This window comes from Plecotus auritus (assembly GCF_963455305.1).
Source record: "Plecotus auritus genome assembly, chromosome: 1".
Lineage (NCBI taxonomy): Eukaryota > Metazoa > Chordata > Mammalia > Chiroptera > Vespertilionidae > Plecotus > Plecotus auritus.
The window spans coordinates 4,615,799-4,628,341 of record NC_137770.1 but is presented as its reverse complement, the minus strand read 5'-3'; the positions used below and the strand labels follow the sequence as shown (position 1 = coordinate 4,628,341).

Here is a 12,543-nt window from a genome sequence, read left to right as displayed (position 1 = left end):
CACAGAGCTGCGGCCGCGGGGACCTGCCCACCTCTGACCTGCACGGCCCAGCCAGCTCCCGGCCGGAGCCCGGGACAGAGGCGTCGCTGTGCGCACCCCCTGGGGACGTGCCAGGTCTGTGGGCCCCGAGGCTCGGCGGCTGCATGGGTCCATCCCGAGACCCGGCGCTCCGAGCCGGGGCCGGCGGAGGGGGCGGGGGCGCGGCGGGGGAGTGGGCGGAACCGGGGAGCGCGGGAGCCGGAGCGGGGGTCGGAGGACGGGGGCGCGGCGGCGGAGTGGGCGGAGCCGGGGAACCGGGAGCCCGGGGGCCGGGGCCAGGGCGGGGACGCGGGCCCGCGCGGAGGAGGGGCGGGCGACAGCTGCTGCCAGGCGGGCGCTCTGTGTGGGGACACTCAGCCTCGGCGGCCGCGCGGGCGCGACGGGAGCGGGAGGGCGAGGCGGGCGGGGCGACCCTGAGGCGCTGAGGCGCGGGGAGGCGGGGAGGGGCGCGGGGCCGCCGGCCGCGTCGCCGGACTCACCTCCCGCGGCAGCCCCTGGACTCTCGGCCCCGCCGGCGGAGGAGGCGGGGTGAGGCCGGGCCGCGGGGGCTGCCGGGAGCCCGTTCCCTGGGCCGCCGGGCCCGCCCCACCGGGGACAGCCGGCTCCTCAGGGGCTAGAGCGGCAGCGCCACCAGCGGCCGCGGGCGGGCGGGTCGGAAGTGACGTAACTTCCGGCGGCGAGGGCGGGGCCCCGGTCTCCTTCCTGGGATATCAGCGGGCCGCATGGAAGGTGCGTGAAAGGGGCCGATGTCCGGGGCGGGTGGGAGGCGGGAGCCGCGGGTGGAACGGGGTCCGTGCGTTGCCCCTGCCCTGTCCCGCGTGGGCTCTGCCGTCGGCCTGCGGGCCGGTCAGCTTGCCGAGCCTCAGTTCCCTGCGTGGGACGGGATGATGTCGGCCAGGTGTAGCAGATCCCGGCACTCCAGTTGCAATTGTCCTTCTACGTTAGCGTCCGGGAGCCCGTGCCCTGAACTCCCCGGGCAGAGCGCCGGGCTCAGTCCTCGCGCTCATTCGCGAGCGTCGTGTTCTAAGCACGGGTGTCCCCCCAGATGCACACACGCGCTGAGTAATGATGGAGGCAGTGTTTGTTAAAAGACATTTCGTTTTCAAAATTGAACTGTCAGCTGATCTAGTCAATAAAACGCTTTCCTGAGTTCTGTGAGCCTCTAGCAATTTAATCAAACCCAAGGGAGGGGTCTTTGGAACCTATGGCAGGTAGGCCAGAAGCACAGGTAACCAGCAACCTGGGCCTGCTCTCGGCGTGCGAAGTGGAAGGTTGGGGGGAAGGGACAATCTCGTAGGACCGAGCCCTTAACCTGTGGGATCTGAGGCTCTCTTCGGGTAATAGGGTCAGGATTGAGGTTGTTGCTTCGTGGTGATGGAAAAAGACATTGGAGAGGTCCTTGTGGGAACACTAGGCCGGATGCTTGCCATGTGCCAGGCCCTCACGGCTTGACATGTATTATCTAATCTCTACATCAACTCTTTGAAGTAGATATATCGCATCCCCATTTTACAGATGAGAACGTTGAGGCTCTGAGAGGTTCATTTACGTGCCCAAGATTGCACAGCTGGCAAGGGCAGAGTTGGGATTCTAACCCAGTCAGTATGGTCTTTAGAGTCTAGACTCCAAACTGTACCGCTGTGTGTGCTGGACTCCTTAAGGGGCCTCCCACAGAGTTCGGACTTGATCCTGCGTTCCAGGAGTAGCCTTTGAAGGGTTCTAGGGAGGGAGGGAGGGAGGGCACAGGAGGTCTGGAAGAGAGCTGGCTTTTGGGTCTGAGGGTTGCTTCCGGCAGGAGCTGGGCTGCGGGTGAGTCTTGGAGCATGGGCAGCACTAGCCCAGGAAAGGAAAGAACTTTCTAGCAGAAAGAACTGCATGTGCAAAGGCCCGCAGGTGAGTCCGCTTCCCAGGAGCTGCCAGGAGTTCATTTTAGTTGTAGGTTAAGGGGTTGCAGGTGGGGGTTAAGGTGGGGAAGCCAGGTCCTGAGGATTTGGGACTACCTCCCGCGTCCTCAGCACGGAGGTGACGGCTGCATCTCCAGGGCCAGCCTTGCCGTGTCTGGAGAACCACAAGCTCTGGTCAAATGTGAGGCCTCAAGAGTGCCTGAGGCCATGACGAGAGCACTGGGCTGGGGCGTGGAGGGTTTTGGCAGGAAGTCACAACTCTGCCCTATCCCCAACCTTTGGAAACGGTCAAAGTGCCCTGGCTGGTGTGGCTCAGTTGGAGCATCATCCCACACACCAAAGGTAGTGGGTTCAAATCTAGGTCAGGGCACATACCCAGGTTTTGGGGCACATACCTGGGTCGGGGCACATACCCAGTTGGGGTGTGTGCGGGAGGCAACCAAGCGATGTTTTTCTGTTTCCCTTTTCCTCTCTCTTAAAAAAAAAAAAAATCAATTAAAAAAATAAGAAAAATAAGAATAAAGACATTCATTGTAAGTGGTCAAAGTGCTTAACGTAAAACTTTGTGGAGCCATTAAGCTGAGAAAGGATCCAGCCATCTCCGGAGAGTCTTAAAATGTGAAAACGATTGTTTTTTCTTGTTCTGGGAACTTCCCCGGACATCCATTCCTCTTCGTTTCCACGCCATCTGTTTGTCCAGAAGATGTAGCGTTTCAGATCGGCTTACAGTTGAGAGTTATGAGGACATTTGCCCTCCAACTATGATCAAGAATTTCACAATAATTATGTTTCTTTTACTGCCCATCAGCAAAGACCCTTGGAAGTGCAACGTCCCGAAAACCTGTCTTATCGGCTAGTGCGAGAAAAATTAAGGACAATGCAGCCGATTGGCATAATTTAATCCTGAAGTGGGAAGCCCTCAACGATGCCGGCTTTGCCACTGCAAATAACATTGCCAACACGAAAATCAGTTTGCTGTAAGTACTGCCGTGCCCCTCCGAGTTCTGCACCCTTACTGACTGGGCACACGTTTTCAGGGTGGGGGTCTCCATGAACATGGGTACATTGGGCACACGTTTTCAGGGTGGGGGTCTCCGTGAACATGGATACATTGGGCACACGTTTTCAGGGTGGGGGTCTCCGTGAACAAGGATACATTGGGCACACGTTTTCAGGGTGAGGGTCTCCATGAACATGGATACATTGGGCACACGTTTTCAGGGTGAGGGTCTCCATGAACAAGGATACATTAAATTATATTAAGCAAAAAAGTGGTAAGACAATATGTGCAAGTGTGAATTACATGTACACTTAGGTACAAAATGACACTACGTGCTGTCCATGGTTACATCTGTGCGTGAAAGCGTTAAGAATAGATTGGTAGCTCAGCTCATGACACTGGTCTCTGCTAGGAAGAATGAGTATGGGATGGCAGGAAAAAGTGACTTTATCTTCCTAAGGTGCATTTTATCTCGTGCTGTTGTGATTTATAAGAAATACCTATTTGGTCTTCCTCCTTGTTCCTGGTACACAGCTCCGAAAATCCTTACAATTTCCTAGCTGGTCAGAGCAATGGGAGAATGTTCTGTTATGTTTGGTCTTTTGTCCTCAAATAGTCCCCGTTCCTGCAATGGCTTCAGAATGAAAGGAGTGTCCGCTCATTCAGAACAAGCCCCTTCCCACCATGCCTGAGTTTATGTTAACAAGGTGATGTTTGGAAAGCCCCCAAGGAGGGGGGTGGTTGCCAAGGGAACCAACCAGGCCATTAGAGGGTTGGCGCTTGCAGCACCGCCCCTTTAGCATCACCGCCCCTTTAGCATCACCCCTCCGGGAGGCAGGGCTGGAAGTTGAATTAATCACCAGTGGCCAGGGGTCCAATCCATCCTGCCTGCACAATGACGCCTCCATAAAGCCCCAAGAGCATAAGAGCTCTGACTTGTAAACAGGGATACCTTGATGTGTGGGTAGGGTGTCCCCAAACCCCACCGGACAGGAGTTCCTGTTTGGGGCCCCTCTGAACCTCGCCCTGTGCGCCTCTTCATCTGGCTATTCTTTAATGCCCTTGGTCATAAGCCTGGAATCTCCTGAGTAACCTGTTTGCCTGACTCCCATGAGTCACTCTAGCAAATTACTTGAACTGGAGGACGGGGTCGTGGGATCCCTCGATTTATAGCCTGTCAGTCAGAAGTACAGGTAACAACTTAGACCCCTGGGAGGGTCACTCTTGGGGACTGAGCCCTTCACCTGTGGGATCTGCTGCTGTCTCCAGGTTAGATTATATATATATATAGATGGTGTCACCAAAAAAAAGTATACACCCACTTTGAAGAATTATAAAGGCAGTGTTTACCAAGATATATTTCAGTTTCAAAATTAAGCTATCAGCTGTTAACTGGGTATCCACTTTTGGGGACACCCTGTATACATGTTTTCTTTAACTTCTCAAAGTTCTAATTATACTGAGTGGCCAGATTATGATGATCTCTGAACGCATAGTAATCTGGCCACCCATTGTGTCTGTGTGTGTGTGTGCGCGCGTGTGTGCGTGTGTGTGTGTGTGTGTGTGTGTGTGTGTATTTTAGAGGCCCGGTGCACGAATTCGTGCATGGGTGGGGTCCGGCCAGCCTGGCCAGGGGGAGGGGACATGGGCGGTTGGCCGGCCTGCCTGCTGGTTGAACTCCTGGTCGAGGGGACAATTTGCATATTAGCTTTTTATTATATAGGATATACACTGGGTGGCCAGATTATTATGCGTTCAGAGATCATCATCATCTGGCCACTCAGCGTATATACGTATATCCTCCAGCTCACCTGTGTCTACAGGCCGAGTCTAGGCTTTCCTTGCTGGCCAGGCTGCCGGCGCCCCTTTCTTCAACCACATTGTGCGCTTCGAGCCTCCGCTGCTCTTTCCTGGAACCGGCTCAGCCGGTCCCGAGCGGTGCTCCGCATTCTCCATTCTCTTTAATGTGGAATTTTCTCCTTCAGTGTCGCTTGTGACTCCGCTGGATCTGTGTCGTGCCCCATGGGTCACAGCTTCACTCTACACAAGGCACCCCCAGCTTGTGAACTCTGGGGAGTGGCCCCCATCTTCGCCATCTTACCCACACCCCACCCTCCACCGAGGAGGCCACAGGCTGAGTGTAATTGGCTTTTTCTCATGCAAATTGAGTCACTGACGGATGGGTTCATTGCGTATGTCAATGAGTGAACACGTTTAACGACCCGCAACACCTTTGCAGAGCATCTGACACCATTACGTGGGTGTCGAGTGTGTGCGAGTGTACCCTGACGTCTGAGGCGAGCTGATGGGCTGTGTTTGTTGCCACTCTTCCATTTGGTCCAGGAGTAAAGACAAGATCGAGTTAGAGAGCCGCAGCCCGGCTTGCGATGAGAATGCGGAGCAGAGGCCGCGGGAATACAGCGCGGAACTCGAGGCGCTGTGCGAGGAGCTGCGGGCCACCTTAGACGGCTTGGTAAGACCCGCGGCCCAGCCACCATGCTCGCCGCCCGACGCCCCGGGCGTGTCTGGGGTTGCCTGGCTCTCAGGACGCCGAGGGCGGGCTTCCCTGCTCATACGTTGGGTTTCCCTCCTCAGCCTCCTGTTGGTCTCTCTTCCTCTGCCTGTCCCGTAAGTCTTGACGTCCCAAGATGCTGTCCTAGACCTTTGTTCTCTTGGTCCTCCGTGCTGTCCGGTGCCAGGTCACCCCGTAAACGTGCCGAGGCTTTGTGGGCCCCCAGCGTCTCTTGTCACCACTCGGCTCTGTCTGGAGGCGAATGGCTGTAGCTGTGCTGCAGCAAAACCTTATTGATGGACTCGGAGATTTGAATTTTATATAATTTTCATGTCTCACACATATTCTTCTCTTGATTTATTTTCAACCATTGAAAAGGCCCATTCTTAGCTGGCAGCTTGTACAGAAATCGGCTCCAGGGGCAGCTGGCCGGGGGCCCTGGTCTGGCACACGGGCCGCTCGTAGGGGTTGTTTAATGGACTGATGACCGGAGGTCAGTGTCCCCCATACTGGCCACCAAATGTGGACAAGACACGTCACCTCTTTGCAAGGCACAGGGATAGGGGTTTGCACATGTTTGAACCTGGATAACTTTCACTCACCCGTGAACATCAAGTCTTTTTTTTTTACTCTTTTTTTTTTTTTTTAAATATATTTTATTGATATTTTACAGAGAGGAAGGGAGAGGGATAGAGAGCTAGAAACATCGATGAGAGAGAAACATCGACCAGCTGCCTCCTGCACACCTCCTACTGGGGATGTGCCCGCAACCAATGTACATGCCCTTGACCGGAATCGAACCCGGGACCCTTAAGTCCGCAGGCAGACGCTCTATCCGCTGAGCCAAACCGGCCAGGGCAAGACACGCCACCTCTTTGCAGGGCACAGGGATAGGGGTTTGCACATGTTTGAACTTGGATAACTTTCACTCACCCGTGAACATCAAGTCTTTATATTTAACTTCTCCTGATGGAAATGTTTCTTGGTGTGATGGGGACATCTCAGTAGTTTTAGCCTTTTCTTTTTTTAATATATTTTTATTGATATCACAGAGGAAGAGAGGGAGATAGAAACTTCAATGATGAGAATCATTGGTCAGCTGCCTCCTGCACGCCCCCTACTGGGGAATGAGCCTGCAACCCAAGCATGTGCCCTTGACCAGAATCAAACCCGGGACCCTTCAGTCCGCAGGCCGACGCTCTACCCATTGGGCAACACCGGCCAGGGCTGGTCTTTTCTTTAGATTGAAATGCAGTGCCGACTTCGGGCTATTTTGATGTGCGGGCTACTTGTCTCTTCTCAAGGATTAGGTTTTTGTAATTGTCCTGTCCTCGTGACTCGGCCATCCTTCTGGCCTGGGGTTGTGCTGTGTTCAGAGACGGAGCGGGCATCCCCCCTTTTTCTTCCTCAAAGAGGTTTCAGTAAACTCAGAGGCAGTTGATGAAAGCATTAGAAATGAGCACATTTACTGGCTCCCCCCGCCTTCCACAAAAGCAGGAGCCTGCCTGGGCTTGATTCCGGCTGGTCTTTGGTGCTAGAATGAGTGCCACTGGGAAAGCGGGTGAAGTGCAGCTGCAGATGGGGTGGTTACTGACGTGACCAGGTGAGTGACATCATAGCAGCCATCTGCCTCCGTTGCCTGGACTCGCTGTGCACGGAGCCAGCGGGGTGGAGTTACTGGACTTTGGGTCTCAACAGACTTAGATGTCTTAGCTTTGAAATCCTGAGTTGTTGAATCTGAGACTGGAGTAGGTTTCACATCTTAGTCTCATATTCCAAATTAATATCTTTTCAGACCAAAATACAGGTGAAGATGGAAAGGCTCTCTTCAACCACCAAGGGAGTCTGCGAGCTGGAAAAGTACTATCACGGGCAGGACAGCAGCCGGCCGCCCCTGTTTCACACGTGGCCCACCAGCCATTTCTGTGAGTTCTCTCCGCCTCGGTTGCCGGGTGCGTTCCGAGAGCCTTTGGTGCCATTTAGACCTGGCATGCCGACACACTGGCAGGCTCTGACATTTAATTCAGGACGATCCATACGGAGGGAAGGAGCCTGGGGGGGATCTTAAAGAAACAGAGCATTTATTATTGGCTTAATCACCTAATCAGCAAAGAATAACAGAAACATAGAGACCCATGAAGCAGGTTGCCATTACTGGCCCTTTAAGCCAGTGGGTAGAATGAAGAAATCTGTTTTTTTAAAGAGGGTTCTTTTGCCTTTTGTTTTGTTTGAATAAAGATAAAACTTCAGTGAACCTCATGGGAGAAGGCTGCTTGGGAATGGAATCCTTTGCTTTCATAAGCCCAGGCAATAGGTTGTTTTTAGCTTTATTAGTTCAAAAGCAGGGCTAAGCTACTTGATAGCCATTGAGAGCTCACTTTTTTAAGTGAGAAGCGGGTGACACCACCTAATGGATGTGTATTGCAGTGTTGTCAGGTGAGGTTAACCTACCATTTAGAGCAGGAGTGGGCAAACTTTTGACTCGAGGGCCACCATGGGTTCTTAAACTGGACCGGAGGGCCGGAACAAAAGCATGGATGGAGTGTTTGTGTGAACGAATATAAATTCAAAGTAAACGAGCGGAGGGGAGAGCAAGAGAACCCTCCGCTCTTTCGGCTCCGCGGGCCGGATAGAACAGCCGAACGGGCCGGATCCAGCCCGCGGGCCGTAGTTTGCCCATGGCTGATTTAGAGCCTTGCAGGCTCCCAATGCTAGGAGGTAGAGTTACTCTTCACTTCATGTGCTTCCTGCGTTCTCCTGCCGAGGCCGCCGCCAGGTGTGCACGCCTGCCGGTCCGGTCCCTGACCCCTGCGCCGTAGCTGAATCTGGCGTTTCGCCAGCAGCTTCCCGCCCAGGTGCTTCCTTGCGTGGCTGCCATTAAAGGGAGGCTCGCATTTGTTACAGACGAGGCTTCCCGCCGCCTCTCGGACATGTACGGGGCGGAGCTCCTTCTGAAGCGCACCATCGTGGAGGAGCTGGCGCACACCGCGGACCACGGCCTCTCCCTCACCTACCTGTCGCTGTGGCTGCACCAGCCCTACGTGCAGAGCGACAGCAGGCTGCTTCTGGAGAGCATGCTGCTCGAGACGGGGCACCGGGCGCTGTGACTCCAGGCCCGCCTGCTCCACTGGCCTCTGCAGCGCCCGCGGTGGACAGTCTTGCATGTGGGACCCAGGGCCATGCCCCAGCGCCATGCCTCGGCCGCCTTCTTAGGGTCGTCCAGACTGGACCGGTTCACCAGCTCCCCGCGGCCTCTGTGATGTTGCGAACTGTCTGCCACACAGTGTCACCGGTACCCACGGTGAACCTGACACCCCTGAGGACCTCGGCACGAAATAAATGAGTTCAACGCAAGGATGGCGTGGTCCTGTTTCTGTGAATCAGGTGTATCTTACAGAGGTTGCATTTGTGTAGAAAATCCCTGGTTTTAGTGTTTTTACTTTATACTTATCTGTATTGTTCGAAGTTTTGAGACTAGTTTTGTAATTACAGCTAATGTTTAAAATAACAGAGTTTGCCCAGCTGTTGTGACTTGATGGTTGAGCGCCAACCCATGAACCAGGAGGTCAAAGTTCGATTCCTAGTCAGGGCACATGCCCAGGTTGCCAGCTCAATCCCTAGTCGGGGTGGGGGGAGAGGTGCAGGAGGAAGCTAATCAGTTATTCTCTCTCATCATTGATGTTTCTCTCTCTCTCCCTCTCCCTTCCTCTCTGAAATCTGTAAAAATATATTGCCCTGGCCGGCTTGGCTCAACAGATAGAGTGTTGGTCACAGACTGCAGGGTCCTGAGTTCGATTCCTGCCAAGGGCATGCATCTAGGTTGCAGGCTCAATCCCTGGCCCTGGTCGGGGCATGTGTAGGCGTCAACCAATCACTATCTCTCTCTCACATCTATGTTACTCTGTCTCCCCGTCCCTTCCACTCTATCTCTAAAAATCAACGGAAAAGTATCCTCGGGTGAGGATTAACAAAAAACTAAAAATATTCTTAAAAGTACCATAAAGATAACTGCGCAAAGATGGCATCATGAAATGAAAAGTTCCTACAAAAAATTTGCCTGTTTGCATCCTGAGGGTGCCACCGGCCGAGTGAGGTTTCTTCCATGTCACTCTTCTGGCGGAAATCCTATAGTTGGGCCATATTTGCAACTGAACATCGGAGGGGGTCACTCCTGCCATGCTCCCAGACTCAAGCCTGCGGGCTTCACGCGATGGGATGGGGCTGTAACCTCGGGAAACTAAAGTGCGAGGCCCCAGGAGCAAGTGCTTCCCAGGGAAGGAACGGGAAGTGCCCAGAAGGAAAGGCTGATTACGGGGCGGGCTGTCCTGGCGGTCGCCTGCACTGAGCCTTGGCCTAGCAGAGCATGAAAGGCAACCATGCTGAGGGTCCCTGCCGCTGCCTGTGCAGAATTCGCCAAAATCTAACCACACGAAAGCAGGAAGCCGCAGCCAGGCGTCTGGCAGGCATGACGTCCTGCTGCCTCGGGCAGGCTGTGGTCCCCGGTCCAGGGCCACCGGCGGGGCCCAGAAACGGGGGGTGGGGGGCACTTAGGGAATAAATGCTCTTCAGAGGAGACACACAACGACGTCTAGGCCTTTCTAGGACATTCATGTCTCGATGCCTCACCCCGGAACACTCAACGTGCCCAGAATGAATGGGAAGGATCGATACTGCGGAGGACAAACAAGAGCGAAGTGAGGAACCGACTACCCGGTGGCATGTGCCCCGAGATGTGTCACAAAACAGAGAGGGGTCACATGGACGGAAGTCTCCGGCGCTGGTTTGCTGACTCCAAAGTCACGGCGCACTGGAGGGTAACCTGCAGGACACTTCCTATCGGGAAGGGGCAGTGATGTCGGGAGAACAGTGCTCCCCTCTGCCTCCAGGAGTCTGCCCCTGGACAGGGAAGGCAAGGAAAGGACCAGCAGGACAGAGTGGGCTGGGGGAGAAGTCATGATCAGTACTCTAATTAAAACTAACTCCTGGAAAAACAAAAACTCACACAAAAGCATGACAGTCACACAATGCACCACGGAGCTCAGCTGTGGACATTGTGTCATAATGAAGGAGGGCTGCTTTAAAAAATAAGTCCGCCAGCTGGTGTGGCCCCGGGGTGGAGCGTCGACCTATGAACCAGGAGGTCATAGTTCAGCTCCCTATTAGGGTACATACCCGGCTTAGGGGTTCCATCCCTAGTAGGAGGCAGCCGATCTATGATTCTCTTTCTTCACTGATGTTTCTATTTCTCCTTTCCTCTCTGAAATCAATGAAAACATTTAAAAAAGCAAAATAAGTCCTAGAAAATTGACACTTTATATGCATGTATGATTTTGTTAAAAAACAAATAGCAAAAAAGAAAGAAAACTAAGCAAATGAAAAAAAACAAGGCAATAATCTCTAGGAAAAACAAAACTTAAAAGAAAACGTCACGGTAGTGCCCAGGCTCACATGAACGGTATATTACATTTGAGTGCACGAAGCAGATGCTAACACGGCGTGTGAGGGGCAGCAGTGCGGGGTGGGGGGGACGGGGGGCGCATTCCAGGTCCCTATGTCTCAGTGGTTTGTCTGTGGCTAACATCTAACATGAGCAAATCAAGGAAGCAGCAAGGCAGCCTGGTTCAGACGCGAGAAGGGGAGGCGGGTGCCTTGGCCGAGGGGAACCGAGTGCTGAGGTCGGGCCAGCGCCACTCATCCAGCCCCAGGCAGTGCTTGACATTTTATAAACTATGGCCGTGCTGCTCCCAGATGAAAACAGGGTTTATCTTAAAGATACGGACCCTGGCCACTGTTGCTCCGTGGTTGAGCATCCACTAGTGTCTGCCCTATGGACCAGGAGGTCACAGTTCAATTCCCGATCAGGGCACATGCCCAGGATGCAGGCGTGATCCCCAGTGTGGAGCGTGCAGGAGGCAGCCAATCAATTATTCTCCTCATTGATGTTTCTATCCCTCTCCTCTCCCTTCCTCTCTGAAATCAATAAAAATATATATGGAGCCCTGGCCTGTGTTGCTCAGTGGATACAGTGTCGATTCCCAGTTGATGCACTTACCTGGGTTGCAGGTTCAAAGCCCAGCCCATTGAGCACATGCACAAAGCAACTAATCGGTGTGTCTCACGTCGATGTCTCTCTGTCCCCTTCCTTCCTTCCTTCCGTCACTTCTACACTCTCTAAAGAATCAATGGAGCCCTTCCCGGTTTGGCTCAGTGGATAGAGCGTCGGCCTGTGGACTGAAGGGTCCCAGGTTCGATTCCGGTCAAGGGCGTGTACCTTGGTTGCGGGCACATCCCCAGTGGGAGGTGTGCAGGAGGCAGCTGATCGATGTTTCTCTCTCATCGATGTTACTAACTCTGTATCCCTCTCCCTTCCTCTCTGTAAAGAAATCAATAAAAATATATTAAAAAAAAAATCAATGGAGCCCTGGCTGGTTTTCTCGGTGGTTAGAGTGTCAGCCTACGGACTAAAGGGTCGAGAGTTCGATTTACAGTCAAGGGCATATACCTTGGTTGCAGGCTAATCCCTGGCCCTGGTCGGGGCATGTGCAGGAAGCATCCAATTGATGTGTCTCTCTCACATCAATGTTTCTCTCTCTCTCTCTCTCCCCATCCCTTCCACTCTCTCTCTGAAAAAAAAAAAAAGGAAAATAATATCCTCAAGAGAGGATTATAAATAAATATATACATACATAAATACATAATATGGACCTCCTCCTTGCCCGGGTGGCTCAGTTGGTGGGAGCATTGTCCCCTGCAACAAAAGGTCACCAGTTCAATGCCCGGTAAGGGCACATGCCCAGGTTACAGGTTCAGTCCCTGGTTGGGGCGTGTGTGGGAGGCAACAGATGGATGTTTCTCTCTCACATTGATGTTTCCCTCTGTCTCCCCTTCCTCCCTAAGATCAATAAAATATTTTTTTTAAAAAAAGGACCTCAAAGGGCATTGAAGACCAACTCTCCTATGGCCCTCTTCCCGTTCAGCTGTCCCAACCCCAAGGGGTGGAGGTGGAGGTGGAGGTGGAGGTGGGTGGGCCTGTGCCTCGGGGCCTGCAGGGGTGCAGCGCTGACCACGGACAGGCGCCATGGGAGGCT

At 53.6% G+C, this 12,543-nt stretch overlaps 2 protein-coding genes across 3 annotated transcripts in view; one reads left to right on the top strand and one right to left on the bottom strand.

Annotated features, from left to right (window-relative positions):
* The window catches only part of TECPR2 (tectonin beta-propeller repeat containing 2), an 80,028-nt gene extending 79,371 nt beyond the window's left edge, over window positions 1-657 (bottom strand). The window contains exon 1 of one of the 2 annotated variants that reach the window (XM_080645195.1): window positions 519-657. The gene's annotated coding sequence lies outside the window, so the exon portion shown is untranslated. Of the gene's footprint in view, window positions 1-38; window positions 175-518 lie in introns of those variants that run through there. The other variant, XM_080645196.1, reaches the window with a different exon arrangement.
* On the top strand, window positions 648-11,835 carry CINP (cyclin dependent kinase 2 interacting protein). Its single transcript, XM_080645220.1, has 5 exons — window positions 648-768; window positions 2,752-2,920; window positions 5,287-5,416; window positions 7,251-7,380; window positions 8,360-11,835. Exons 1-5 carry the CDS (start codon window positions 762-764, stop codon window positions 8,560-8,562), a joined length of 639 nt encoding a protein of 212 aa, XP_080501346.1. The 5' UTR covers window positions 648-761; the 3' UTR covers window positions 8,563-11,835.
* Window positions 11,836-12,543: the final 708 nt, after the last annotated feature.

Excerpts from the sequence above, each read along its gene's own strand:
- CINP (XM_080645220.1), top strand. Across the intron at positions 5,417-7,250 it reads GGGCCACCTTAGACGGCTTG|ACCAAAATACAGGTGAAGAT; the intron begins GTAAGACCCGCG and ends ATATCTTTTCAG. Across the intron at positions 7,381-8,359 it reads GTGGCCCACCAGCCATTTCT|ACGAGGCTTCCCGCCGCCTC; the intron begins GTGAGTTCTCTC and ends CATTTGTTACAG.